Genomic DNA, 26,392 nt, shown 5'->3' with positions numbered 1-26,392 from the left:
CTCATTCATATAACACACAAAAATATTTAAGGGAGAGGAGAGTAGAGAGTATTTCAACCATAACACAAGATCTTTTATAACATGAATTATTTTTATAATTTACATGGGCCACATTTCAATTAAAATCATTTTTTTGACACGTTGTGGTAGGGAAAAGAGAGCGTGCCGAGCTGACATGCCTGGGACTGACTGGTCTTCTGTGTTTCTTTTTTTTTTTGAAGGATTCTTCTGTGTTTCTGGTTCTGCTTGAACTGATGAACTGGGAAGGGTTGCACCGCATGCAGGTCTTTTGCCCTCTCTGTGTGTGTGTGTGTGTTCCGTGTGGACAAATGAAAGAAAAATGCTGGAATCGTAAAAAAAAAGAGCACAGGATATCACAATAAGACGAAAAGAAAATCTGGATTTAATGGTGAAAGAGGTAATTTAATAATGTAGCGTGGATCGAATACGCGAATTTATGTCGCTCTCCCAACTGAGCTATACCCGCTTGATTGTACGTCTAAAGGACTTCTATACACATCGCACTATGCCTTTATATTACCACTCTTGCATCCTTGCAAGTACGTCGCCATTACTGCTCCACAGCACATGAAAATGTCTTTTCTCATTAAAATACAAGAACAGCCAATTTTGCCTGCTCACTACAATCACAACAAAGGTAAAATACAATGTACATCTGAGACACAAGATATTGCGCTAGGGTTAGACATCAGGTGATTCATGTTAATAATCATTTCTAGAGTATTACGTTACTTCTAGAGTTACATTGGAAATACCACCGCCATAATCACCAGAAGAGATGGCGCCCAAACAGTTTTTTTTTCATCGTCTCCCTGCCCCTCGTAGGAGTAACCAAATAATCCCATTTCAGCACCAACTGGCAACTGTTTCCAATACGCCCTCTTTCGGCAACCCAGTTTGCCATAACATGGTTTCTTTGTCCAGAGTTTGAGGCAGGTGGTCCAAAAGGCATGTTAATCTTACAATTTCAACAACATGCTAGCAACAACTAAGTTGTTATTCCATTGCCTTCGCCAGCAGGACCCGTTCGGCCTTCTGTGGCCATATCTTCTGTTACACAAAAAACAGGTTAGTGAAACAATAAGTTGAAAAACACCATGTATGATGCTTCACCCCTATATCCCCGATGTCTACAAGTAACCAGTATCTAGGAAGCTTACAATATTCAAGTTAGAACAACAATATTTCACGTATAATTCATCCAAGGATCCTATTTTTCTACTATACACCATCCCTTAAATGCTACACCATTTTGGATATCTCCGCCTCAATATTACTATTACTCCTACAGTCTACAGAGCACTCCAACCATAGAGTTGACCAGGAACTTACCACTTTCACTATCCGATGCTTCATCAAGTCTGGCAATTGCATCCAGTAGTGACTGCTCTTGATCCTACAAGGACAATATCGTTTGGCTTCACATATCTCAATTGAAGGATAGAAAGGATGATAACTAGGCCTTGTCGTTCACATATTTTCTAAAGGGAACAGCATGGGAACAGAAGAGCTAACTCACTTTCAGCAGTTTCCTTGCGTTTTCAATTTCACGAATATTCGGATTGGACAACACCCTCTCCACCTGTATTCGGAACATACAACTTTGAGACAAAATTATATCTGATTACCTTCTGGCGCCTGACTTGTTGAATAAAATATACCTACCTCTGTCACAACATTTTCAGTGTTTGGAATGTCAATGTTATTGAAATTCCTATTGATCCCATTTTGAGGTGGAGCGTAGTCCTTTGTAGGCTCATTGATTGATAACCTGCCTCTCCCCCTGATCGGGCCTGCCATAGCACCATTGCTGCTGAGGTGCCTAGTCAACATAGGGCCAGAAGGGCCCCAACCATCTCGATTTGAAAGATGCCCATCAAATTCCCATCTTATATCTTCAGGTGGCATCTGTTAAAGGAGTGTTCATATAATCTTCAATGGAATAATTAACAGAAAGGTGGCAATCAGCCAGGCTAATTCAACAAGCAAACTTTAATTCACTTGCAAAACAAGAAAAAATCAACAGATTTCCATACACTATATCATATGAGCAGTGAATTACAGCTCTATAGATCAGTAAAGGTAATAATATTTGGGGTATGGTACCATGGCAAGAAATCATTGGCAAGAAAACTGCTGCAGCGACAAATCCTTTACCCTTTAAATTTTAACCTTATTGAGTTACATGAGCAGACAGTGACTAGTTGGAGTCAGTCAGAAGATACTATCACAGGCACATGCAGAAAAATCAACTATTCATGGCAAAGGGTAGAGAAGAAACTATTAGCCATGGACTGGATGCATAACCAAAAATGAAACACTTCAATGGAAGATAATGCAGGCGGCACAACCAAATACAGAAGAAAAGGGAGGAGGAAAGGGGTAAAGGAAAACAATAGAAGCATTACAGGAAAATATTTCTTACATCACAAAGCCTGACCATTTCCCAAGTCTCAGCTTGTGTGCCCATATCATAAACGAGTGCATGCTCACCCTAAAAGGAAACATGAAAGAAAGTTACTAGACAGGTATGTGTATCTGCATCAAAGGAGCAATAGTAGCAAAAGTTAAAACCAACCGTCACGGGGTTATAACGGGTTATGGTGGCCTCATAGAAGTTGTTGTCGTCTGGCCACCTTGTATAAACTTTGTGATTTATTAATGAGCTTGGATCCGCAGATGGTAGTGCCCGTGGCATGGGCTGTACAAGTAAAGAAACTGTCATAAAATTGTTCTTAACAAATGAAAAACATTATGTATATATTCTGAACATACCGTCTTTGGCTTCTTGCCTCTTGCAGATAGTGGGCCCCATTTTGCAGATGGAACGGAGTGCGAAGGCATCACAGGGGACTGGAGGCCTGCAGATTGCGAAGGAATCAAATGAGATGTCCTTTGTCTCTTGGCAGTGGGCCCAGGTTCTGCATCATATAGAGCCCTGCTACCACGATGCAGAGCACTTGGAGTTCCACCAGCCTGCCTTAACTCCCTGCAATTTTTTTTTCGGTACAAGCAACAAATCATGATCTCCTGATGACAGAGCAAAACATGTTCATACACAAAAGTTGTTATGCTTTATGCAATACCTCATTCGATGGATGGCCCCATCTTCATTGACTCTATTTAACAGCTCCCTATGCTCCTCATCAGACACTCTCAGTTCTTTCCTGAGTTCAGTAATCAAACTCTCTTTTTCCTGTACAAAAGTGCATTTATTTTATTCTCAGCACAATAGGCAGGCCAAGATATATTGCTGAAACTGTTAGCATAAAAATCAATTTGCCTATAATACCCATGATATTGCATCGGATTGCACTTTGAATGCTCTAAGAACACCAGTATATGCATCTTGCTCGACCCGATGTATTTCGCTCTCCAAATCATTATTTGCCCTCATGTAAGGAAAAGCCCCAGCAGATGCTCGACCGTTTGCACTGAACGATCGCCCTCTTAGTCCTCTATTTTGTGCCGGGGGAAGATCATCATCAGTCCCTACAACAAAGGGAGAGGAATCAATACTGTGGTAGTAATATATGCAACACACAATTTATAGCAAGTCAAGCAGGCAGACTTATGGCCAATCTAATCTTATGGCTGCTACACCAAGTCACGAACTAAACTTAAAGCTTGTATTTAAAATTTTGATATCGTCCCAGAAGCCCAGAACTAGTCAGGGAAGGCGACTGACATGGTATCATCAACAGAAAGCTGGGACACCAATAACTGTAAGGAAGAAATCAACATAGCAAGTAGAACTACTACCACACCAGTATATATTTTACATCTGTGAAATCACTACGAAGAAGCCCCTGGCACCTTTTTACAGAAGCGACAAAGTTTGAGCAAGTTATCCATTCCCTATATTTACAGAAGGCAACTGACGTCTTCTGCTGCTCATTTACATTGCTTAGGAGTAACCGAGTAAAGGAGACCAAACTACTTTCAAAATCTTCTTATTTAAGTCTGATGCCATGTTTCGCAACAACAACCACAATGAACTACTTAAATGACCGGCCTTCATTTCATTATAGTCCTAAAAAAAATCGTGGTAAATTGACATTTTTTTCCCAGCAGCCTCGCACATTTATTACCGAAGCGGGGCATCATACAACCAAGCTAAAATTACTACTCAGCCCAACAAATCTTGTATTTCCTACCACAAAAAAACCTATCGGCCTGAAAACTCGGGAAACTCACCGCTACTATCGTAGAGGCCGTATCCCGCCGCCTTCATAGGCCCTGTTTGTTTCCGCTTTTCTGAACCTCGCTTCTCTGAGAATCAAGATTCTGACATAAGCCAACTGCCTGGAGAATCGGCTGTCTGGATAAGCTGGGTGTTTGGCAATCATTATTTTGAGTCGATTCTCTGAGTTGAGTGGTAAAATGTCTGAAATGCCCTTGAGGCTGATGATATCTCATTTTTGTGCTGAATACGAGCAGAATTCAATAATTCTTATATTCTATGAGTGTCTTGAGTCTTGACTACATAATTATATTACAATTACATCAAATAGATTAATATCACAAATATACCATTAGATGTACCAGCACTAATTTTTAAACTACGAGTACATAAATGATGGATACAACTAAATTTTGTACTAGCAACTAATTCCTATGCACATACCACTAATCTGCAGCAATCCATCCATGTATCAAAATATGCATTTATCAAGCAACATGGCAACCAAAAAATGGCATATCCTCCACTACACATTCATGCATCAAGCAAGAGAGCGAACAAACTTACAGCTCCTTGCTAGGGGCGTCGGCGTTGTTCAGGGAGTCAGTTCGGGGCCGGAGATGCTGGTCCAGTCGGAGGAGAAAAAAAGAGGCGCCGGCGCTGCTGGCCTCGGGGGCGGCGGATCCGGAGCAGAGGCGGCGGGGAAGGGACGCAGGGAGCTTCTGGCGGTGCGAGGAAGGGGCGCAGGGGACCTTCTGGCGGTGCGGCGCCTGAGCAGAGGCCGGCGGCGTTGCTGACCTTGGGGGGAAGATGGACGGCGAAGCTCTGCTCCGTGGCGGTAGGGGCGGCGCTCGTCGCAGATCCGGAATCAGGGAGCAACGCCGGCGCGACCCCGAGGGCCGCCAAGACAGGTCAGCCGCCGAAATCCGCCGCGCTTCCACCGGATCCGGGCGCGCCGGCGCGCCTGCGCTCCTCACCGGCGACCTTCGGGGCGTCCCGGGGCCGAATCAGGCGTGGGGCGCGGCCGGATGAGGGTTGGGGAACGCGGGGGGGCGAAGGGGGGCGGAGAGGCTAGGGTTCAAGGCGATCGGGCAAATTAGCAAGCGTGTTTTGCTATTACCCCCCCGGAAAATTCCGTTTTCCAGCAGCAGTGTTTCCAGTCCCCGCTTCGATGCCGAGAAGTTTTTTCGGGGGGCTCCCTGTATATTTGTGTTTCCGTTTCAGCCGGGCCGCTAGCCCGCGAGGCGGTTACGCGATTTTATAGCCGGGTGATGTCATCGCGTACGAAGCCGGGTCCCGCGCGCCGACGAATTGGAAGGACGAGTAGTATTTGGATTAGCTCTTGTTCATGCAAAAATTTAGGACATTTTTTTAATTTTATAAAACATTAGTACAGTTCGTATTGATTTCCTCTTTGTAAAAAAGGAAATTGACAAGGCCTATCTGTGTCGGCAATGCTGTCCCGCATGTCGCGAAGCTATGGAAGGGGGGAAGGTTTACCTGGCATGTCGTAGGCGGCGCGGGGGTCTCCGGGATTCGACCTTGGAGTTTCCGAATCACCGGCGGCGTCAGGCGTCCGGGCATGCGGTCCGTCGCGTGGTGGCTCGGGAGTCCGGTCCCGTGGCGGGGACGGGCGCCGCCGCCGCGCGACGGCGGCACGGCGCCGCCTCCGCGCATCGCTGCCCTACGACCGAACAGCCGGTCCGAGCCGCCGTGGCCAGCGGATACGCCGGCCGTGTAGCGCGGCGCCGGCGTCGTGTGCTGCTGCGGGGGTGCCGGCCGGCCGCCGATGCCGACGTGCTGCCCGCGGGTGTGTTCTGGGCCTGTAAGGAAGAAGCCCGCAGCTGTGGCAGGCCACACGGCTCGTGTCTTGTTCGGCCCGTGGGCTGGCAAGTCGTCCCCCGGCACGCCACCCCGTTCCTCGCGGTCTTCCTCTCCGGAGTCCGGGACTGCCGCCGCCCGCCGATGCTGAACGAACACGACACTGGTAATCTGGCATCCACGATCCATGGCTCGCTCCTCCGTGTTCATCACGCGCATAGGCGCACTAGTACTCGGTACTAGTCCAAGGCAGTTTCTGCAATCATCGGATTCTGTTAGTACGAACACCAGACCAGAAACAGAAAGTGCTGAAGCTTTTCAACTGTCTGTACCCGGCACCTGATGCGTGCATGCTCTGCGAGCTCAACCAACCTCTGGTCTAATCTTTAAAAAAAGCCGCTAATCTTTTTTGGAGCCGTGCACTGCTTGAAGTGGTTTCCATTGCCCGGGTGCTACATGGAATGAACCGAGAGGAAAATTCTCTAGGTTGGCCCCTGCTCATGCTAATCACCCGTAGAGATAAGTACAAGAGAGTGGGAGAGTGATCCGCTAGACTACGATCCTGATGACCTGATGACTTTTCTAGTTCCAATGTGTATGCATTCATTGAGAATCCAGAAAACCAAATAAATAACACGGTTTTCAATCACAATTAGTAGAAGTAATTAGGGATAACAAAGTCATTTCTTCGAATGAGTAATGTGCCTGAAATTTTCTAAAACTACACTATTTGTAGGATGCAAGAAGTAGTATACATTTATGAATACATATTAGTATTTTTCTCAAAATCTTGGGTATGCCTAGGCATACAGCGGCATACCCCTGGCGCCGCCACTGACAGAAAGTATCTAGATGTATATTTGATCTCATCCTTGTATGGTTCGGTTGGTATTGTAGGCGTTGTAGATTTTCAGGATCTTGTTGTAACCAAATTAGAGATATAGCTGGCCAAAATAATGAGGATGAGATCAACAACTTGTAAGCCACGTCAGGGGTTTTTCCTGTGCGGCTTCTACCAGGGGTTCAAGGCTTTCTAAACCTATTGCCTCACACCTCTGTCTATCCCCAAAAAAGGAATAGAACAAATATAAAGGGAGGCCAGCAAGGCATCAACACGGCTGTCACGGCAGCACGTTCCTGGCTTCCCTGAGTTGCCCCTCCACTGCCGCGCGTCGTGGGGATCATTGGAGCCTTGACCCGCGCGTCTGGCTTGCCTGGGTGGCGTCTCCCTCCTCCTTCCCTCCCCTGTTTGAACACGGGCGGCGGGGCGCTGCCCTTCATCCATCCATCCATCCATCCGCGGACAGGTCACGGCGTGGTGGCGTCTTTGTGGGTCTGGAACCGGCAAACCGGGCGCGGGCGCGGGGGCAGGCCGCAGTCGGGGCACGAGCGCGGCCGCAGGCCTTGGCATGAGGCTGTCGGCCAGCGCGCCCCACCCCAGGCCAGCGGCCGTCAGACACCACCAACGCCGCTGCCGCCGACCCGCCGTGCTGCGACCACTCGCGGCACTCCCTTGTCTCCGAACGCCGCCGCGGCGCCGCCTACCAAAGAGCTAAGGGGAAAAAAAAGGATGAAATCACGCGAATTCACCAAAGAACGCCACACCGACGACAAGCCGTGAGGCTGCTAGCTGATCACTGCTTCCATGATGCGGTAGGAGACCGCGGCGGGCGGGGGCAGGTAGAGTGAGTGAGGGGGAAGCCGCCGGCGCGGCGGCTTTTCTTGCGCCGGACGCGACCGCCGCTTCCAGGCGCGGCGCCGCCTTGCGTTCCACGGCTCCCCCGCTGCCTCACGCCCGTTGCGGGGCGCACCCTTTCCGCGGGATGATCTCGACACGCCCGAGTGCGGGCGTTTGGTCGGACGTACGCTGCGAAATTTCTTCGCGGCCCAAAAGACGGTAGCCACGCATCGCCCGATCATCCATTAGCGACGGGTGCGTTGCAAGTTCCGCCCACCACGGCGGCGGCCTCCGTCCTCAACGTCGTCGGCGCTGCTCCCTGCCTGCGCACCGCAGCGCTACGCGGCGGCGACAGCGTATCGCAGCGCGCCGTGGGCCCTGCATCGTCGGCAAGGACCCCAGCAGCCGGCCCGGCCGGAGCAATCGAAATTCCAACGCGTGGCCCGAGATCTGCATTCTCTTCGAGCCGAAACGGCTGTTTTTTTTTCACGGCACACGGTTTTGGCCTAAACCCGTCGACGGAGGAGGTCCCCGGCGTCCCGCGTTTGCTCGCCGGCCGTCTCGTCTCGTTCTTCGTTTCGTCTCGGTCGCGTCACTCCCTCCGTACTGGGAGGAGCAATGCGCGCGCGCGAACTGAGCCGGCAGGGGGGTTTGTGCACACAATCCGAAAAAAGGATCTCGCATACATGGAGTGCTAAATGAAATTTATTTACAAAATTCTTTTAGGAATGAGTATAACTTTTTACGACGAATCTAATGATGGTAATTAAGCGATGATTGGCTATAGTATACTATAATAATCATCCTCTAATCGCACAGTCAAATGTCTCGTTAGATCTTCAGGGTTCCTAGCGTAGGATTCTGGAGTTAATTTTGTAAATTAACTTTATTTAACATCGTAATTAACAGTCAATGTTTCTTAATACTACCTAGTACAGAAAAACAAACAGGGCCATTGCACATTGGCGTGTCGCTCCCTCGCAAGTTTCGACCGAGCTCGCTCGCTCCCCTGGCCCGGGTCCCCGTTCCCTCGGCTCTCTTCTTCCCCGGCTCGCGGCGGCGGTAAGAGCGGGCCGGGGACAGTGCCCGGAACGCTTTTACTGTGACGCTTGCCGATGCCCCCCCCCCCCCCCCCCCCCCCCCCCGCTGCTACGTCCGTTTGCTCGTACGGGTCAGGGAGTAGTGAGGAGTGTATTTCAGGCGGCCAAGCCAAGCATCCTCCGTCCCTCCCTCTCTCTCTCTCTCTCTGCAAAACAGGCAGTGCGGGCAGTCAGTTCTTCTGGCGGCCGCCTCCTCTGCTCGATCGAAGCTCTTGCGGCGCTACCTCGATCGAAGGCTCGCCAATCGCTGCTCGCAGCTCTTCTCCGCCGCGCTCCGAAGTCCCTCGCGCCGGCAGCAGCATCTCCCGTGCGTCCTCCGCGCTTCGCCTCCGTTCTCGCCCCGGTTGGTTTCTAGTTCCTCCTGCTCAGCCTTGAAGATCTCTCATGATAGTGCTACAGGTACAAATCTCTTAACCACAGATCCTCTTGACCGCTGGTTTCTGTTCAGGAAGAAGCTGATAGCCCGCCTGCATCTGCATGATAAATTGATACCGCTGGTCAACGGCAGGTCAGTTCCGGTCGTGCTCCTAGCTGCTCTCCTTTCCGTATGTGTTGCTGAATGTCTTGGAGATCAAAATAGGAGATGCGAGGCTAGCTCCGGACATTCTTCGTGCCTTTGTTTCAGGTTTTTCCCATTGGATGGTACATTATCAGTCCCTGTTTGTAGCTAGTTCATTCATCGCTTCGGTAGTAGTTCGTTTATGGTTGCAATCCTCCACCCCACATATCTGAATCCCATTTGTAGTTTAAAAAAGAATTCCGAATGTCAGTTTAACAGCATATCACGAATAGGCAATGAACAGTTGCTTGGTCTGTCCCTGGAGTCCTGTTAACCATTTCTTCTTCAGATTCTTCCTGTTACTTCTGCCCCACTGTTTTCCCTTTCCAGCTTTCCTTTTAGTTCGAAAAATTCATTCTCCTACTTTTCAAAACATATTGGGCTATTGCCATGCGTATGAAAACAGCCTGAATAAACCTTTTGTTTTCTGTATGTGCCTACTTGCAGTTGTGTGACTGACCGAGGAGTGTCCCCAGAACAAGAATCTCGCACCCCCCTTATTGTTGGCTGAGGGCGTAGTTTCAGCGGGTTTCTCCATTTCCGGATGGGCAGGCCTAGAGGAGGAAAGGCTAAACGGCCGATGCCCCAAGCTACCAAGAGCGAGGACGCCGATGCCGCCAGCGGCGGCGAGGAGGCCGTGATGCCAGCGTACAAGAGGAGGGGACGGCCGCACATGCACCTCAAGGCTGACGCCACCGACGACGAGGAGGACAGTGCCAGTGTCGAGCACGTGGAGGACAGTGACGACGGCGCCAAACCGGTCGCGCCGGGCAAGGGCTCGACGACCGAGAACGGAGGGAAGAAGAGAAGGCGGCGGCGGCGGCAACCGAATAATAAGCGAGGCTGCGACCCGGCGGCGGAGGGGAAGGACGAGGCCGTCAAGCAGAGCGGGTTCCGGCATCGTGGGAGCCGGCGGAAGAGCACCCCGCGGCGAGCTGCCGAGGCAGGGGTGGAGTGCAAGTGAAGTGAGGCTCCTGATTGTTTTTCTCGAATAGTGAGGCTCCTGAGTCCTGATTGGATCGGATTAACTATGCGAGCCGTGAACGTGACGAATTTCATTGTTATTACTCTATTTTTTTTGTCAAGCTTCGTTTTGTATAGATCAAGAGCAGGAGTTGCTGGTGATAAGTTGCCGATTTCGCATGCCCACGGTTTGACTATGCTTCCGTCTTTGGCCGTGCTGTTTCTTGTTCCGCAACTAGCTTTTGGTCCAAAAAAAATAAATAAAATTGTTTTTTTTTAAAAAAATCTTTCAGTCCAACTAACAACTGAGTATATGAATCGCTGGCTAATGAGGCTGCTTGCGTCATAAAAAAGGTGGCCGTGCTCGGTATCATTGCCCGTACTATATATTGTGTATTTTCTTGGCACCCTTTTTTCTCTTTCTTTTTCAGCAATGGAGATTGCATGGCGCCACCTATTGTTTGTGTGTAACAGAACAGCCCACCCCATGACCCCGTAATGAGCTGGGCGCGTGACACTGTAGCAAAAGGTTACGGTAACATCGCGGGTACTGTAGCATCGACACCGTATTCCCCACCAGTTTAGTCCCATGCTGAAATGAAGGAGAGACATATCAGCTTAAAAGGCTGAGTCTGGGAAGCTAGTAACTCTAGATCGATCTTTTTGCGTGAAGCGAGGACGAAAACGTAAGAGAGTTATTTAGCAGGTGTGGTCTACTCAACGTGTAGAGTAGATCTTAGCCGTTATCTACGTTACATTGTGCTAGTTTATAAATTTATTTTCCATTATAAGTTACATATAGAATTGTGAAGAATGAGAAATGCAGTACGAATTCTCTATGTAACTTATGACGGAAAATGTTTTTACAAATTACCACAACCCATGTGAGGAATATTAGTTATATTCCCATATTTTTTGATGTGTCATGAAACATGGAATGGGATGTGAGCGGATCAAGATGGAATTTGCCCCTTCTAGATAACGGGAGAGATATCTCTGGGCCCCTCGAAATAGTTAGATTTGAAAGTGCATGGCCATGCCAAAGTGATTAAAGAGTTAATCATGATGACTAAAGGTTAGTTATGAATAGAATCCACTATTAGATCGAGAGAATGGTCGAGTTATCACAAAGGTGGCACGCATCTCGCTTTGAGCTTGACTGGTATCGTGTGGCAAAGGGATCGGTGTATGAGTATATCTAATGTTCGGCCGATATAATCTTTATGTGTATTTGTGAGTCACTATGCCCTGTTAGGTGCCGCTATTGACTTGTGATTCGGAAATAATTTCCGATCACGACCACCTACACATGAACCTAACGGGTCACGCACTTAAGGGGTTTGGAATGTTGGAAAGCTTGCCTGTATGATTGTCTCTAGTGCAAGTGGGAGATTGTTGGTGATATGCCCAAGAACCCATCATCACAATACGGTTTAAAGGCCCAATAGAATATTGATCCAAGAGGGATTAGAGTTACTAATGTGCCTATGAGATAGAAGCCCATTAGTACGCCCTATATATACGAGTGAGGGGCTAGGGAGGCGACAACCCTGAGAGCTGCGCCACCTCCTAGCCGCCGCCCCTCCCTCTCTCTCGGCCGCCGCCCTTGCCGTGCGTGCGGTGCTAGCACACCGACGCCCCGCGTTTCATCCCCGTACGTGTGGACTCCGTGGAGGCGCTGCTGCGACTGCTGCGCTGATCGGCTGTTGGGATCAAATACGAGGAGCTCGGTTCATGGGACGTGATCGACTACTTCCTCTACATCGACGCGCGACTTCTTCCGCTGCGCTGCGCGTCTAGTGGTAATAATCTATGATCTTCTACTCGTAAATATCTTGGGTATATGCGGTAGTAATGCTAGAGTAGCCTACCCCGTTTCCCAACAGGCAGCCCCCTCGCGTGGCGACGCCGGTGTTCGACCGCGTAGCAGCTGACTGCGGCGACGCTGGTGGGCATCCAGTCCATGCCGAGGTTGGTGGTGCTGTACGACAGCATCGTGAAGAAGAAGTGGGCCATGAACTCGGCCTTCATGGCGCTCAACAGCTACGCCTTGTCGCTGCTGGTGTGGGTGCTGGGCGGCTCCTGCATGGTGTTCGAGGAGCGCCTGCTCCCTTTCTGGGTCAAGGCCGGGCCGCCAGGGTGGCGCTCTCCCAGGTGTACCTGGTCCGTCGCGCCGCGCTTTCAGCCACGGGGCACGGGGCCACGCCGCGCACCGAGCCCTTGTACCGGGAGGCCACGCTGGTGCTCCTCGCCGGCTCTGTCCTAGGTTGCCAGCAGGGCTGCGGTGGCGCGGTGCCGGTCGCTAGCGGAGCGAGCGGAGGAGCGAGAGATGGAAGAAGACTTAAGCGCGGACCCACATGTAGGAGGGGCAAAAGGGACATTTCAAGCTGTTGTTTGCTGCCGTTCCACTAAAAGCTAACGGCAGTGGTACAGGAGTCCATAGAAAGTTTGATCAATGGTTGGTTGGGAGTGAGAAGTTTTTTAGTGGCATAGATGGAATTGTAAATTTTTTAATGGCTCGTATGGAATTGCCTCTATCATTTTGCCTTACTCTGCACTTTAGTAGGAACTGGAAAGCAAATCAAGTTCAAAGTGAACTAGAAAAGAGGTGAAGCCGATGGAGCGGAAAAAAGTAGCTCCACCAGCTCCGGCTCCAGCTCTGGTAGCCCAACGGTGCATGGAGCCGGAGCATCTCGGAGCTTGTCGGGTATCATGATTAGGGGCACCCTAACCAGGAAACTAAAATCGCCTTAAAAAACGCAAACACATGTTAGACAACCGGGTCCACGAAGGCCTACGGTCTCTTTTCAATCCGGAAGAAAAGAAATGACTTAAAGACGCCCAATGCGCGGCCCACGTACACACTGCGGCCCATCCAAGCCCCCTCGAACCCGCGGGGCGATCTCCGCATCGCTCGAGGGCTCCCCGCCGAGGCCCTCGACCGCGCCCCGCGTCTCCGCCTCGCTCGAGGCCACCCCTCGGCAGGAAGGACAAACGGCCTTTCCGCTCGTCTGCCTGCCGTACGGAGGCATTAAATGTCAACCACTCCTCCACAGATCCCGGATCAGACGGCGTCAGGCCGCCATTCCCCACAGTGGCTATGACCGGAGCCCCGTCAGCCAACTTTGGTCACTGCTCCGCCATTCCGGACGCTGTGGCGACACTGTGGGAACCTGCGACACAGTGCAAGACGTGCTCGGCACTACTCTAGCCACTGTGCTGCCAACTCTCCGTACCTTCTTCGTGCTTTCCCCTCCGCAGAACCCTCGAACGGCATGGGCACGACCCTCGGAAGCGGCCCCGGCCTTGACCAGGACAGGACCCTGCCTTGCAGGACCCTCGGAACGTCGCCACGCCACGCCTGGAGGACGGTACCACCTACAGCAACCACCACGCCGCCCGCTGGAGCTACGAGTACGTCGGCTCGATCTCCGCAAGACCAAGGACGACGCCCAGGACGACTGCCACGCCAGACGCTATACCCCACAGTGCACTTTCTACAGTGTTCGACCACTGCATCCCCGCAATTCGGGGAGAAGACGACGGCTTCTCCTTTCTCTCGTGCATGTACACTGCCCCTCCTTGTGTCTATAAAAAGGGGAGGCGGGCTCTATCTCAGGGGGGCAGATCCATCTGGCAGCACACAACACTCAGCACTACTCACAGAGCACATACACTCTTCTGAGCCCCGATATTGGCACTCGCCTCAATCAACTCCTCCTCTCCCAGAGATCTGGGAGTTTCCCTCTCTCTCTCGCCTCGCTTGTACCCCTACTACAGGCACCCCCGGTGCAAGACAGTATAGTGTTCTCGCACACTCCTTTGCTGGACGTACGGCCCCGCGGCCGGAACCAGGATAAACCCGTGCGTGACTGTGTTGCCTTTTGCATCAACTATCTGGGACGAGGAACACGCAGCATCATCACTAGTTGGGTCCGGACCGCCGGATCAAGACACCAACAGAGCTCTTCCAAACGATGCCCTATTAGCTCTGATTTTAGCGAATGCAAGATTATTACTTACTGCACTAGTGACTCTGTGACCGTAATACGGTGTGGCTGTAAGAAAATTAGGAGGGCAGCGGTGAGATCACGGCGAGGTCGAGAAAGAAGAACAGACGAGGCGCCCGAAAACCGGGCAAGGAAGGCGGCTCAGCCTTGAACATGGCCCCAGTGTGTGTACACTCCGGCCTGAGCCTGACGACTGCCCCGTGCCGTCCAATCCGACGCGTACCGCCGCCTCGCGCTCCCGGGCCGCTGCGTCTGGAGAACCTGCGCCGTCGAGTACGCTGGATGCGGGACTGCGAGCTCGTTTTGGGGCTGATTTTCCGCACGCGAGATGGCAATGGCTGGCCGCAGCGTCGCGGCCGGCCCCCCGCAGTCCGGCAGACCGGCACGGGCTGCGGGCTGCAGCACCGCTGGGCCAGCCCAATCAGACGGGGCGCCGGGAAGCCGAATGCGACCTCTCCCTTCCTCCTCTCCGCGCGCAGCGGTCGCAGGCTCGCAGACCAAGCACTGTTCCCCGTCCGGCAGGCGCGCAGTGCACACAGCGCCGGGCCAATCCGGGGGCCTGTCCGCCTGGATCCGCATCGATCGCGCTGTACTGTACGGCCCGCGGGCGCGGAGCCGAGCCCGGCCAGGACATGGAGGCAACGCCGGCCGGCCGCGTCGTCCGCCACGCCTCACCGCGCGACGGGCGGGGCTCGCGCTCAGCCGCAGGCCACTCGCGCGCGCGAGACGGCGGGGGACGACTCGCCGTCGCCGGGAAACAAAGCCAGAGAAGCTACCACCGCAAGATCAACGTCATCACGCGTGCCTCGCGAGTCTTCATGACCATTGTGCCTGGCACAAAGCAACCGCACCTGGTGGACTGTATTTTTTTCTACAGCTCGTGCAAGGATCGCATACATTGGAGTACCGTATAGCTAGCTGCTCGCCTGCTCTGCGCTCCTGCTACGCAATACCATCCAGATACCCGCGCCAGGTCTCCGGCGCGGCCATTGGCCCATTGCCATACTAACCAGACCAAGCCACCCGCAGCGCCGTCGCCGCTGCCCGGCCCATTGCACAGTTCACAGGCGCACAGTAACGCCCGCGAGCAGGCGAGCAAGGGGGCCCGGCACGGCGCCCGGAGGCGGCCCACGTGCGCCAGCGACCCGGTGGCCGGCGCACAGTCACCGGTAAGCGTCAGCAACAGTGCCGGCGGCAGCGTCGCCCCGGGACCCTCTCCGGCTCTCCCGCCTCGTGTAGTCGCCTCGCGCCACGCACGGCGCTGCCGCGCGCGCGCGCGCCACGGGCCTGGCCGTTCTGCTGAATGCTGATGCCCCCTAGGCCCCCCGCTCGCGCGCCGTCGCCGTCGGGTCTCTGTAGCTGAGGCAAGGGCCAGCGGCGGCCGCGGCCGCTCCGGTGCTGCCCGGCCGCGGCCGGTACCAGCGGCAGCTAGCTAGCCGGCCGGGAGATTCGGTGCTGGGCGCAGACCGCTGCTGCCCGCGGCAGTGTAGACGATGTCACGCCGATGCGAAAGGAAACCCGGGCACTTGCCGAATGCGACGCGCGCATGGGGGACGCTCGTGACCGAAGCCATCGGCGTGCGGTGCGGCGATGGCAGCAGCTGCGGCGAGAGACGGAGATGACGCAACGGGATTATTATACAAGCCGTTAAGCAGGAGCGCATCATCATCAGGTTAACGAATTCACCACCGAGTGCTCGAACTGTTTTCACACGAAGGCTACAGCGTTAGCGACATAGGTTAGGCGACCGTGACTGTGTATCTCTGTCTCCAAGTTCCAAACTGATTTGCTGCCGGCTTAAGCACGATCCAAAGTACGGGCAAGCCGGCCCAGTTGCCGGAAGCAAAAACGACCGGCCCCGAGGGACAAAAGGCGAAGGACACAGCTGCCGAAAACCTGCGTTTGTTGTGTCGCCGATCCTTGGACACAATGCCGGTGTGGTTGCCAGTTGCCACTGCCTCTTTTCCGCTCCTGACTGAATCATTTCTTTCGAGGAAAAATCATCACACACCGCTGCCGAGCACATGGCCAGTGCCTGCTTGGATAAAAAGTTGGATAAGGCTACATGACTTGTGCGTGCTCCTGTGTTTACAGAGAACTGAATCAACTAATGATGGTAACTGATGCACACTGCCGCCTTGTACAAACTGATACCGGGGACCCGGGCGAGCTAATAGTACAAGGCATTGGCTTTTTCAAGCAACCCCAGCAGTTGCATCAGCTAAGCAAGGACAGCCACCGTTTACTAGCCTTGCGCCGAGTGACTTGGATACATCGGGTAGTCCTGGCCTGTACTTCCATCCCAGGTTAACCATTAATCTACCATGCATTCCTGTCCTAGTTAAATCCTCTAAATGCCTCCTACTGTTCTAATTCTTCTCTTCAAATGGTCATGCACTTTTGTTTAGCTGCACGAGCGCACTCATGTGTACTTCACGGCTCTTTTAGTATATACTGGTACAGTGGTACTTGGGCGGGCGTGGTCCTGTGCATGAATACCCCCTGTTGTGAACTCCAGTCTTCAGAGTTCAGATTCAGAATAGGTGGCATGCATGGGCACCAGCAGCAAGCCAGCGTTTCAGATTCAGGCTCTCAAAGAGCCGATGGTTTTACATGTATATCATTACAAAAGATGACTCCGACGTCTATACCACTAAAAAGTTTGATAACACCTTTATATCATCGCGTTTTTTTTGTTTTGACGTCTGTACCATTATAGATGGATTGGAGGGTAACGGATGCTAACAGAGCTGCAAAAGGTCCATGATGCCCTTAGGTGCCCAAAAAATGATTTACCCTCCATGCCATTCTATTTTGCTTCCAACATTTGAGTACATGACCAAATTTTTTTTTGTCTTCCATGCCACTCCAGCAATACGATATAATTTTTTAATACTTGCACAAATAAATTATACTTGGACAGCACAAATAAAAATATAATTTTTGTCCATCATTTTGACAGCATCAGGACCATTCATGTGGACAGCAACACAACATCAAGAGGAACAATTCACAGTAACAAATAACATCACAAAGTACTTGTTCGTTGCATCAACATTTAAGCACCTAAGTTACTGGTTTCCATCTCCACAGGACTGGTCATCGAAACTAAAGTGTCTTAAAGACAACTCCATTGCATAATATTACAGAACAAAATAACACTCATCAATCACATTTTATTCAAGCTTCAGTTTCTTCTTGCTTCTAGTATTTGCAGCAGCTGGGCTGGCCGGGCTGTCAACCTGAACTGGTGCCCTTTTTGGTGTTAGCTTCTTCGTGACACCACATTTCTTCATTGGTGTGAGCGCTGTGTGTGCTGAGGCAGCAGGCAGAACAGGAGGCAGAACTTGGAGAGGCACATGATCATTAGATCCAGTTCCAGATCTTGTGTGAAAGCAAGAAATGTCTATCAGTGAGCTGTAAATCACAAAGTATTGAAAAATGAGAACAGAACAAGACCATACCTGCTAGCAGTACTTGTTGAAGTACTGGTTGTTGTCTTCTTCCTTTTCTTGGCACCTGATGATGATGAAGATGATTTTCTCTTCCCTTTCTTGTGTGTAGCATTAGCCACTGCCTCATTGTGTGGCCAGACCATTCTTGATGCAAGAGTGGCCACAATAATGCTAAATCTCTGAAGTTGGTGAAGTCAGCATCCACAATTTTTTCCAAGTTGTACCATCTACCACGACAGTTGGGAGCAACGATTCGAATTTCTAGCTTGAAGCGACTATTGTCGTCCATCCTACAGATGAACAACAATGCAACCTCATCACATATGCAAGCAAATACAAGCCAATCACACCCCTCTGCTTTCATGAGCAATCGAAATCGTGAGAAAAAAAATCAGTAATGTACCTAGCGCGTCTTCGAGCTCAACCTGCCGGCGCTGCCGTACGCCCCAATGTGGCCCCACACCGCAGCGCCCCCTCGCGCCCCGACGACGGACGCGCAGCGCCCCCACGCGGCCAGGGCGGCACCCCCTAGCGCCCCGACGCGCGGCGCCCCCTCGCAGGCCCCCGACGCCGGACGTGCGGTGCCCCGGTGCGGGCCCCGACGCGCGGCACCCCGGCGCTCCTCCACGCACGGCCGGGAGGCAGGGCTGGCACGGATCCAAAGGGCGGTAGGCGGCGGCCGGCTGGCGGACCCAGATGCGGCGGCGCGCTAGGGTTCAGGGGAGGGAGGGGCGCAGAGTGGAGCGAGGAGATTGACTCGTGGAGTAGCACTAAGGGATAAATGGAATGAGGGCACAATCGACAATTTCATAGGTGGGTGCCATCCGTCAGAGCTGCGAATCTGTTAAATTCTAACACCAGATGGACGGAATGATACAGACGTCAAAACAAAAAAACGCGATGATATAAAGGTGTCACCAAACTTCTTTTTAGTGGTATAGACGTCGGGACCATCTTTTATAATGGTATATATGTAAAACACTCCAAAGAGCCAAGCAACAAGAGATTATATAAAAAAAAAGAGTCAAGCAAGTTGCATGCCCCCCCTGCTCCTACTCGCTGAGGGTGGCGAGCACGGAGCCCCAGGGCAATCAGTTGGGGGCATTTTGAGGCAAATCCAAAGCTCTCTGCCGCGAGCTTTTGAGCGCTAAGGGCACTCCCAACCAGATTTTATCATAGTCTAAATATATTTATAATTTTTTTTTTGCTGATGTGGCACTCTAATTATTGAAAAGAGAAGTAAAAAAATAAGATTTGGTTTCTAGATAAAATCTCAAGTCTACGCGACCTTCAATGCCTAAGAAACCAGAGAGATTTGCATTGTGAAGGGGGTGTGGAGTCCATGAATTTTGTGATGAAAGAAAAATAATAAATAATTTTATATATAGAAACTAATATTACATAGTTTGTATTGAGAAGTATAATTTTTTGTGATGGAGTCTTTGAGATTTAAGATTTTAGTAGTGGAATCTGCATTAGGACTGTCTGCGCGCGGGTGCTCGTAAAGAGATTCTCCACCAATCCGAAGACGCCAAGGCACGCCCTGACCCGGGGCTAGACCAGCGGTTAAACTACGGCAAGAGACGTCTTGTCGAGCTCAAAAGCGGGGGAGGCATGGGAGAGGAGAGGCTAGAGGCCAAGAACGTCCATCGCCCCATGCCCCCATGTAACCCCTCCCCGTTTTGTATTGTCTCGCCGAGGACTGCGCTAATGGTACCTGCTCCTTATATTTTTGTGGGCGAGGCTACGTGCACATGGCATGAGGAAACCAGGCATTTGGGGTCGGGCTTTTGTGTTGTCGTTGGACAATTTTGAATTCCTAGCTTTCCAGTTGAACGAAGTCCAAATCCGGATCAAAGTTCAAAAACTATCGGCGACATGTTGCCAGTGAAATGTGCAAGATTCTCATGGAATGATAGGAGGAACAGAGACAAGGAAAACACGAGGGAAACTAGAGAAACTTAGAAAAAAAGACAAGTTGGAAATGTTAGAATTGAGTTCGTAAATAAACAATCATGTTAGGTTAATCTCGTATTTTCTCCCACATGATATCATTTGCCAATTGTCATTACATGCAAAGTGTTCGTCGACGTGACTTGTAAGATATTAGGCTAGATCGAGCTTCCATACTGGGGATGATCGGTCTTGCTGCCATCGTATTGAAAAGACCATGTGTGTAAGTCCATCACATAGACATTTGTTTAAGGACTCATAGAAGAAGAGATTGTTTTATAAGATATAGTTATTATAGGTGCTTAAGAAGTGGTACGCACATATTTTTTATCTACTTTAAATAAACATAGGAGAAAAAGATCACGTACCTATTCTTCTAAAAAAAATAGTTATATCAGTATAATCATCAATCATGTGATGCGATGTTTAAGGACGGTACCTTCATATAAATTAGATAAAAAATTATGATAAATCCCACGTCTAAGTCTTACAATAAGAACCACGGGCAGAGTACTTGGTGCCATTCAATACTGTACTAGCCCTCTAGCTAGCCGGAATAAAAAGTCCGTACTCTATCTACCTCCACGTTAGACTAGACCAAATCGAAAGCCCACGCACATCCACGCAAACCGGTACTAGCACTGTGAAATATCCGGCGGCTGAGGGGCAGCCTCACCTCTCCTCAGTAACAGGAGGCCACCGTTGCTCGCTCACGGCCGCGGCCGGACCCGCCGCCACCACCACCGGCCATCAATAGTCTTCCGCCACGCCCGCTGCGCGAGTGATGAGCAGTGGCTGCTGCTGGCGCCGGCCAATGGCCGCGCGCGCACGAGCGGCGCCAGCTGCGTGCCCCCGCCGCCCTGTTCATTCGTCGGCCCGGCTGAAAGACTTGACCCTGATCGCACGCACGCCGCCGTGCGGTGCGGTGTGGACGTAGCGAGGCAAGGCGGGCGCGCGGGGGGGCGAGTGTGCCTGGGACCCTGTGAGGGCCCTGGCCGCCCCTGCGCACCGCGCGGCCCCGATGCGGGGAAGCAGACGCGGCACGGCGCACCACACCGTCGAGCGGGGCAGGCACTGTGGCGCGCACAGCGCTGCCGCGGCACAGTGCTGGCGCACTGCCGGCGCTGTTCATGTCACAGGCCGGCCGGCCTCCCTCGTCACCGTCGACGGCACTTGACGGGCCGTCCCGGCCCGGCCCCCTTGTTGCGCGCGCGCGCGCGGTGGGTGTGGGATCGCCGGAGGCGGCCACCGCGCGCCGAAATATTAGACGGCTCGATCGGGCAGGGACTTTCCCACCCCAGAACGCGCGCGCTATATAAGACCTGGCGACCAGCCAAGGAAGCCAGCCGAACGAGCGAGTAGGGTAGGAGGCGCGTAGCCGCATGGAACAGTGGCAGCGGCGCGAGAAAAGAGGAGCGCGGTAGTGGCGGGGAGCCGGAGGTAGCAGCTAGCATTGCAGTGGCAACGGCAGCTGGTGCTCCGACTGGCAGTCTGGCACTCGGCGAGTGGGAGTGCGTGTACGCTGGTGGCGACTGGTGAGCGCCTGAACGCGAGGTGAGGGGAGGGAAAGGAAAGGAGAGGGACGGCGGCGGCACACCAGTACACCACACAGGCGCACACGCGCGCACACTGCACCACCCACGCCAAGGCGTTATTTTAAGGGCGGCGCCACCACTGTTGTCGCCTGCTCCGCTCCCCGTTGCCTCCTCCTCCTCCTACCCTCGCTCGCTCAGCTCCCTTTCCCTCAGCCCCACTCCCTCGCCCTCGCTCTTTCCCTCACCCCGTCGCACTTCCTCCCACTAGTAGCCAGTAGAGAGGAGGAGGGCGGGCTAGGGAGCCACGCCCTCGCCGCCGCCGCAGACGAGAGCCGGAAGCCGTAGGGCGCGCGGCGACGCACGCGGCAGCGCGTGCCAATGGAGACCGGCGGCAGCGGCAGCAACGGCGGCGGCGGGAGCGACGACGTCCGCGGGCTCAAGTTCGGCAAGAAGATCTACTTCGAGCAGGACGCGGCGGCGGCCGCGGGCGGGAGCGGGGCGGCGGCGGCGGGCGGCAGGAAGGGGAAGGGCGTGGCTGCCGGCCCGCCCCACGCCGCCGCGCCGCCGAGGTGCCAGGTGGAAGGCTGCGGCGTGGATCTGAGCGGCGCCAAGCCGTACCACTGCCGCCACAAGGTCTGCTCCATGCACACCAAGACGCCGCGCGTCGTCGTCGCCGGCATGGAGCAGCGTTTCTGCCAGCAGTGCAGCAGGTAAAAAAAAATTGAACTCTTACTCCTTCCGTCCCCCGGTACCGCCCCAAATTGGGTTCGAAAAATTGTTCATTCCTGTCAGCAGTTTTTGAAAGAAAAAAAAATCCCTGTCAGCAGAGGAGTAGCTGCCTGCCTATTGTTCCGCTCGTGATACTTTGGGATGCCTACATGTAGCTTTGGAGGAAAAAAAACAGAAGCCAATCTCTGCAATTGGCTCATCTAACTCTCTTTTTAACTGAAACACAACGGTTGTCTGACGATTTCCACACATCTATTTCTGCTGCTGTGCTCATGCGTCCGTGGAATCGTGGTAACATGGCATCTAGATGATAGGATACTGGGAGTACCGTTGGTGCGCAATTGTTTGGTGGGCGTCAAGTTGATGTAAAATTTGGGCTAGTGGAATCTGACCAGAATAGTAAGGGACATAGATGTGAACATTCAGAGTATCTTGTCTGAGCAGCACATATATAGGAAGCCTAGATTTCTCTTTTTCTTATTCTACTGTAGGTAGCCTATGTGAATGGCTATTGGGTAGCACAGTACAGTAGCACCTGTACGACACTATTTAATGCCCTAATGAAATGGAACAGAAGTTGGAAACAGGGCTGAGACAGATGAAAATGCAATGAATTTAGTACTATCTTTGCTGATGCTGTAATTAGTCTTACCTTCATCTGTGACAGCATCTAGTTCTTTCTTCTAGGTCGATAATCTTGCTTGTAGGTCGATAATGTTGTTTAATTTGTTTAATCCAAATTTGTATAAACTGTGAGGTCACACGCACGCATCATACTCCTTAATGCTGCTGTTCGTTGAACATTGATGAACTCTTTGGAGGGGGGGGGGGGGGGGAGATTGTGCAACCGCCCTACTCTCTTTTTTTTTTGGAAAACTATCCCTACTCATACTGTCTGTAGCCTTTTGCATCACCGGAAAAAAGAGAAGGTTCTGACCGTTCATTGATAGATAAACCTGTTGTTCCTTCGATAAACACATCACTTTACCAAGTCTTTACGCGTGTCCGCTCCCCTTGAATGATTGCAGGTGCTCTTCGCACATGATGGTAACCTTTTAAATCTTTTTCATGGGGCCCTGATGTATGGATCTAATCATGAAAGGCGTGTCTTTGGTTCATATCGCTATATATACTTGTATAGACTTTGAATAAGAAATGTTAGTAAAGAGGATTAGAAAACACACACTCTGCTTGTATCAACGCAGCTTTTCACATGACATGCGGCATGCTTTGTATGTTTATTCATTTGATGCAAGTTGGTATTAAGATACAAAAGTCAGTAGCAGAGTCTTGATTACTGAGTTAAACAATTCCCTCTTCCATGTGCAAGCAAAATTTCTTTTTCCACATTGCCGCGGATATTCCATAGCCTGCTTTTGCTATGTAAAAACTTAATAACCCTTTCCCATTTGTAGATGCTACCTATTTTATTGAATTGTTTTCTTGGTGATGCTGCCTTAGTAGTATTCCATAGCCTGCTTTTGCTATGTAAAAACTTAATAACCCTTTCCCATTTGTAGATGCTACCTATTTTATTGAATTGTTTTCTTGGTGATGCTGCCTTAGTAGTTGATATGCTAGGTTGTCTTGTGACTGCTTCAGTAAAGTCACTTGTTAAGTCCGTGCAGTTAGTAAACATACATTGTTCACCCTAATCACAGGTTCCACCAGTTACCTGAATTTGACCAAGGAAAACGTAGCTGCCGCCGCCGCCTCATTGGTCACAATGAGCGCCGGAGGAAGCCACCACCTGGACCTCTCACTTCACGCTATGGCCGGCTTGCCGCATCATTTCAAGGTACACAAGTGCGGCACCTGTGATGAACCCATAGTCGCTCTTCCTCAAATGCATATGCTAATCTGCTATTTCTGTAACCTCTTGTTTCTCCAGAGCCTGGCAGGTTCAGGAGCTTCCTGCTGGACTTCTCGTACCCAAGGGTTCCGAGCTGCGTGAGGGATGCGTGGCCAGCGATTCAGCCCGGCGGCGATCGGGTGCCGGGTACTATCCAGTGGCAAGGGAACCAAGAAGCTCACCCTCACCGCAGTACAGTTGCGGGCTACGGCAACCACGCATACATCGGCCATGGCGGCTCGGTGGCGGGGCCTTCGGTGCTCCCCGCCGCCTTCGAGCTCCCGCCGGGCGGATGTGTCGCCGGAGTTGCCACCGACTCCAGCTGTGCTCTCTCTCTTCTGTCAACAACAACTCAGCCATGGGATAGTGCCCAAAGTGCCAGCCACAACCGGTCCCCAGCCATGTCCGAGGCCAGCGCCTTCGAAGGCACCCCGGTGGCGCCCTCCGTCATGGCGAGCAGCTACCCGGCGGCCGGCGCCTGGACCGGCTCCCGGGGCCCTGCCCCCGACGGCGCCAGGAGCGTGCAGCACCCCGAGGATGCTCTGCACCTGGTCCACCCGGGCTCGGTCCACCACGGCAACTTCTCCGGCGAGCTCGAGCTCGCGCTGCAGGGAAGCGGGCCGTCGAACACGCCGCACGCCCACCACGGCAGCTCCGGCGGCACCTTCAGCCACTCCAGCAACGCGATGAACTGGTCCCTGTAGGGACGGGGGCCGTCCCCCCTCGGCACCGCCTGCCTCGCCGCTCGCCCCTCGCCACGCCACCAAGACATGGAGCACCTGGGCGCCCTGGTTTTGCGCGCCGAACCTTGCTGACTCTGTTTTCAGGGTGGAACAGGGGGGGATTCCTAACCGGTAGATCGTCGTGAGTTTCCCTTTCCCGTGTAGCCCGCTGCTTCCATGAACTCGATCGGCCACCTGATGATGATGATCCTACAATTTCTAGAACTCCGTAACCTGAATTGTTCGCCTATGAAGATGCTTTTCAAGGGACTTGTTACTATTTCTCGTGTTGTTGCTTAGTTTGGAACTCAAATATCTACGATGATTTTTATATCTACCTAATTAATGAAGGAATCGTCAATTCATCATCCTATTCGTGTCTGGTTGTAACGAATTTTTTCTTCGAAAAAAAAACGATTTTTCAAGAGACCAGATTTGATGTTTGAATGGAGGTCCAAATTAGTTTGTGATCACGCATTGGCATTTCGCAGGGGCAGAAATGAGTCCGAATCCCCATCGGAGAAATGTAGCTGCGAGGGGTGTCCGATTTAGAGTCGGATTAGACAGACAGTATCAGCACGGTCTAGAAAAGATTCCAAACTTAACCTTCGGCGTCAGCCGTTCCGTACTCCCCAGACTCTATTTCCGGCAGGTCCTTCTTGTTCGTCTGCGAGACCACGTCGGCCACGCTCGTGATCCGGCAACTCGTAGCTCCATAAAACTTATCTGTACTCGGCCACGGAGACCGCCGACCACCAGCTGCATTGCGTCGGTCGATCGAGGCATCGGCGATGTGCTTGGCGGGAGACACGACGGGCCACGTCCGGGACGTCGTCGACGCCGCCGCCGACGACGAGGAGTTCGTGGAGGCGCCGCCGCCGGACGACCCCGCGTGCCTCCAGCACGCGGACCACGCGATTTGTCTGGTGGAAGACACGACCGGCGATGAACGCCTCGTCCGGGACGACGACGCCGAGGCCGACGACGAGGCGTTCGTGAAGGCGCCGCCGTCGGACGACCCGGCGTGCCTCCGGCGCGTGGACAGGCTCCGCGTGCTCGTGGAGACGTGGGTGGAAGGCGTCCGCGCGGAGGCCGGGCGCCCCGCCCTCTCGGCGGCCATGTACCGCCGGCGGCGCGCCGCCGACCACCTGGACATAGCCCTCGAGTTCGCCCAGCGGCGCAAGGCGGGGCTGGAGCACGACGAGCTGTGCTTGTCCGTGCAGGACGCGATGGGCGCCGAGGTCGTCGGCTCCTGCGCCTACTGCGGCTGCAACTTCAGCGTCGTGGCCGTGGTGGACGTGCCGGAGGTGGGCATTGTCTGCGGCGTCTGCGGCCGGCGGGCTCGAGTGCACGACCCGGCGCCGCTGGTCCGCGATCCCCCGGCGGACGCCGAGGAGAGGTGGAAGGGCTGGCTGCCATGGTAGCTAGGCGGCCGGTGATCGAGGGCGCGTACTTGATTCTGATAGCCATCGTGGCCGTAGCGCTGCTCTGACACTCCTGCTACTCTTCCCTACTCTGTATTGATAATTGATGTATGCTCATATATATAGCACATAAATACGGATGCTAATTGTATTAAGCCTGTATATTTTATGTTTAAGATTTTATGATTGTGATCATAGTTAAAGACCTTCGATCTTATTTAAAATCGACAATTTTGATAACCTTTACCTGTCGGTATTCGTATTCATTCCGTTCGATTGGCTATGGCTGGCGGTTGGTGTTGATTTGATGTAATGTAAGAAAAAAGTACTGTTAGTTGGCTGATGACTAGTGGCTGGAGCTGATTTGGTGTGAGAGAAAAATATTGC

At 52.4% G+C, this 26,392-nt stretch overlaps 4 protein-coding genes and 1 long non-coding RNA gene across 8 annotated transcripts; 2 read left to right on the top strand and 3 right to left on the bottom strand.

Moving 5' to 3' along the window:
* Positions 1-584: 584 nt before the first annotated feature.
* LOC120683209 (protein EMSY-LIKE 3-like) lies at positions 585-5,376 on the bottom strand. 4 transcript variants are annotated; one of them, XM_039965248.1, is made up of 11 exons: positions 4,772-5,376; positions 4,219-4,293; positions 3,314-3,513; positions 3,108-3,217; positions 2,797-3,010; positions 2,600-2,722; positions 2,447-2,515; positions 1,687-1,929; positions 1,541-1,603; positions 1,354-1,417; positions 585-1,068 (listed from the first exon to the last, which is right to left on the bottom strand). In XM_039965248.1, exons 2-11 carry the CDS (start codon positions 4,253-4,255, stop codon positions 1,010-1,012), a joined length of 1,182 nt encoding a protein of 393 aa, XP_039821182.1. In that variant the 5' UTR covers positions 4,256-4,293; positions 4,772-5,376; the 3' UTR covers positions 585-1,009. The 4 variants fall into 4 exon arrangements, with proteins under 4 accessions (XP_039821182.1, XP_039821174.1, XP_039821170.1 ...); XM_039965240.1 differs by having other exon boundaries at positions 585-1,071; positions 4,219-4,351; positions 4,772-5,370; XM_039965236.1 differs by having other exon boundaries at positions 585-1,071; positions 4,772-5,369.
* LOC120695407 lies at positions 4,677-6,244 on the bottom strand. Its single transcript, XM_039978666.1, has 2 exons — positions 5,705-6,244; positions 4,677-4,730 (listed from the first exon to the last, which is right to left on the bottom strand). The coding sequence occupies exons 1-2, from the start codon at positions 6,242-6,244 to the stop codon at positions 4,677-4,679; spliced, it is 594 nt and encodes a 197-aa protein (XP_039834600.1).
* Positions 6,245-8,868: 2,624 nt separating this feature from the next.
* LOC120683189 lies at positions 8,869-10,460 on the top strand. Its single transcript, XM_039965218.1, has 3 exons — positions 8,869-9,146; positions 9,252-9,311; positions 9,810-10,460. Exon 3 carries the CDS (start codon positions 9,907-9,909, stop codon positions 10,324-10,326), a length of 420 nt encoding a protein of 139 aa, XP_039821152.1. The 5' UTR covers positions 8,869-9,146; positions 9,252-9,311; positions 9,810-9,906; the 3' UTR covers positions 10,327-10,460.
* Positions 10,461-17,597: 7,137 nt separating this feature from the next.
* Positions 17,598-17,958, bottom strand: LOC120696111. Its single transcript, XR_005684015.1, has 2 exons — positions 17,800-17,958; positions 17,598-17,719 (listed from the first exon to the last, which is right to left on the bottom strand). It is a non-coding gene; the product is annotated as an uncharacterized LOC120696111 (long non-coding RNA).
* Positions 17,959-21,184: 3,226 nt separating this feature from the next.
* Positions 21,185-24,952, top strand: LOC120683179 (squamosa promoter-binding-like protein 17). Its single transcript, XM_039965208.1, has 3 exons — positions 21,185-21,988; positions 23,669-23,805; positions 23,899-24,952. The coding sequence occupies exons 1-3, from the start codon at positions 21,657-21,659 to the stop codon at positions 24,561-24,563; spliced, it is 1,134 nt and encodes a 377-aa protein (XP_039821142.1). The 5' UTR covers positions 21,185-21,656; the 3' UTR covers positions 24,564-24,952.
* The last annotated feature ends 1,440 nt before the right edge of the window (positions 24,953-26,392 follow it).

Source organism: Panicum virgatum, chromosome 2K (assembly GCF_016808335.1).
Source record: "Panicum virgatum strain AP13 chromosome 2K, P.virgatum_v5, whole genome shotgun sequence".
Taxonomy (NCBI): domain Eukaryota; kingdom Viridiplantae; phylum Streptophyta; class Magnoliopsida; order Poales; family Poaceae; genus Panicum; species Panicum virgatum.
This window is presented reverse-complemented; position numbering and strand designations above follow the sequence as displayed.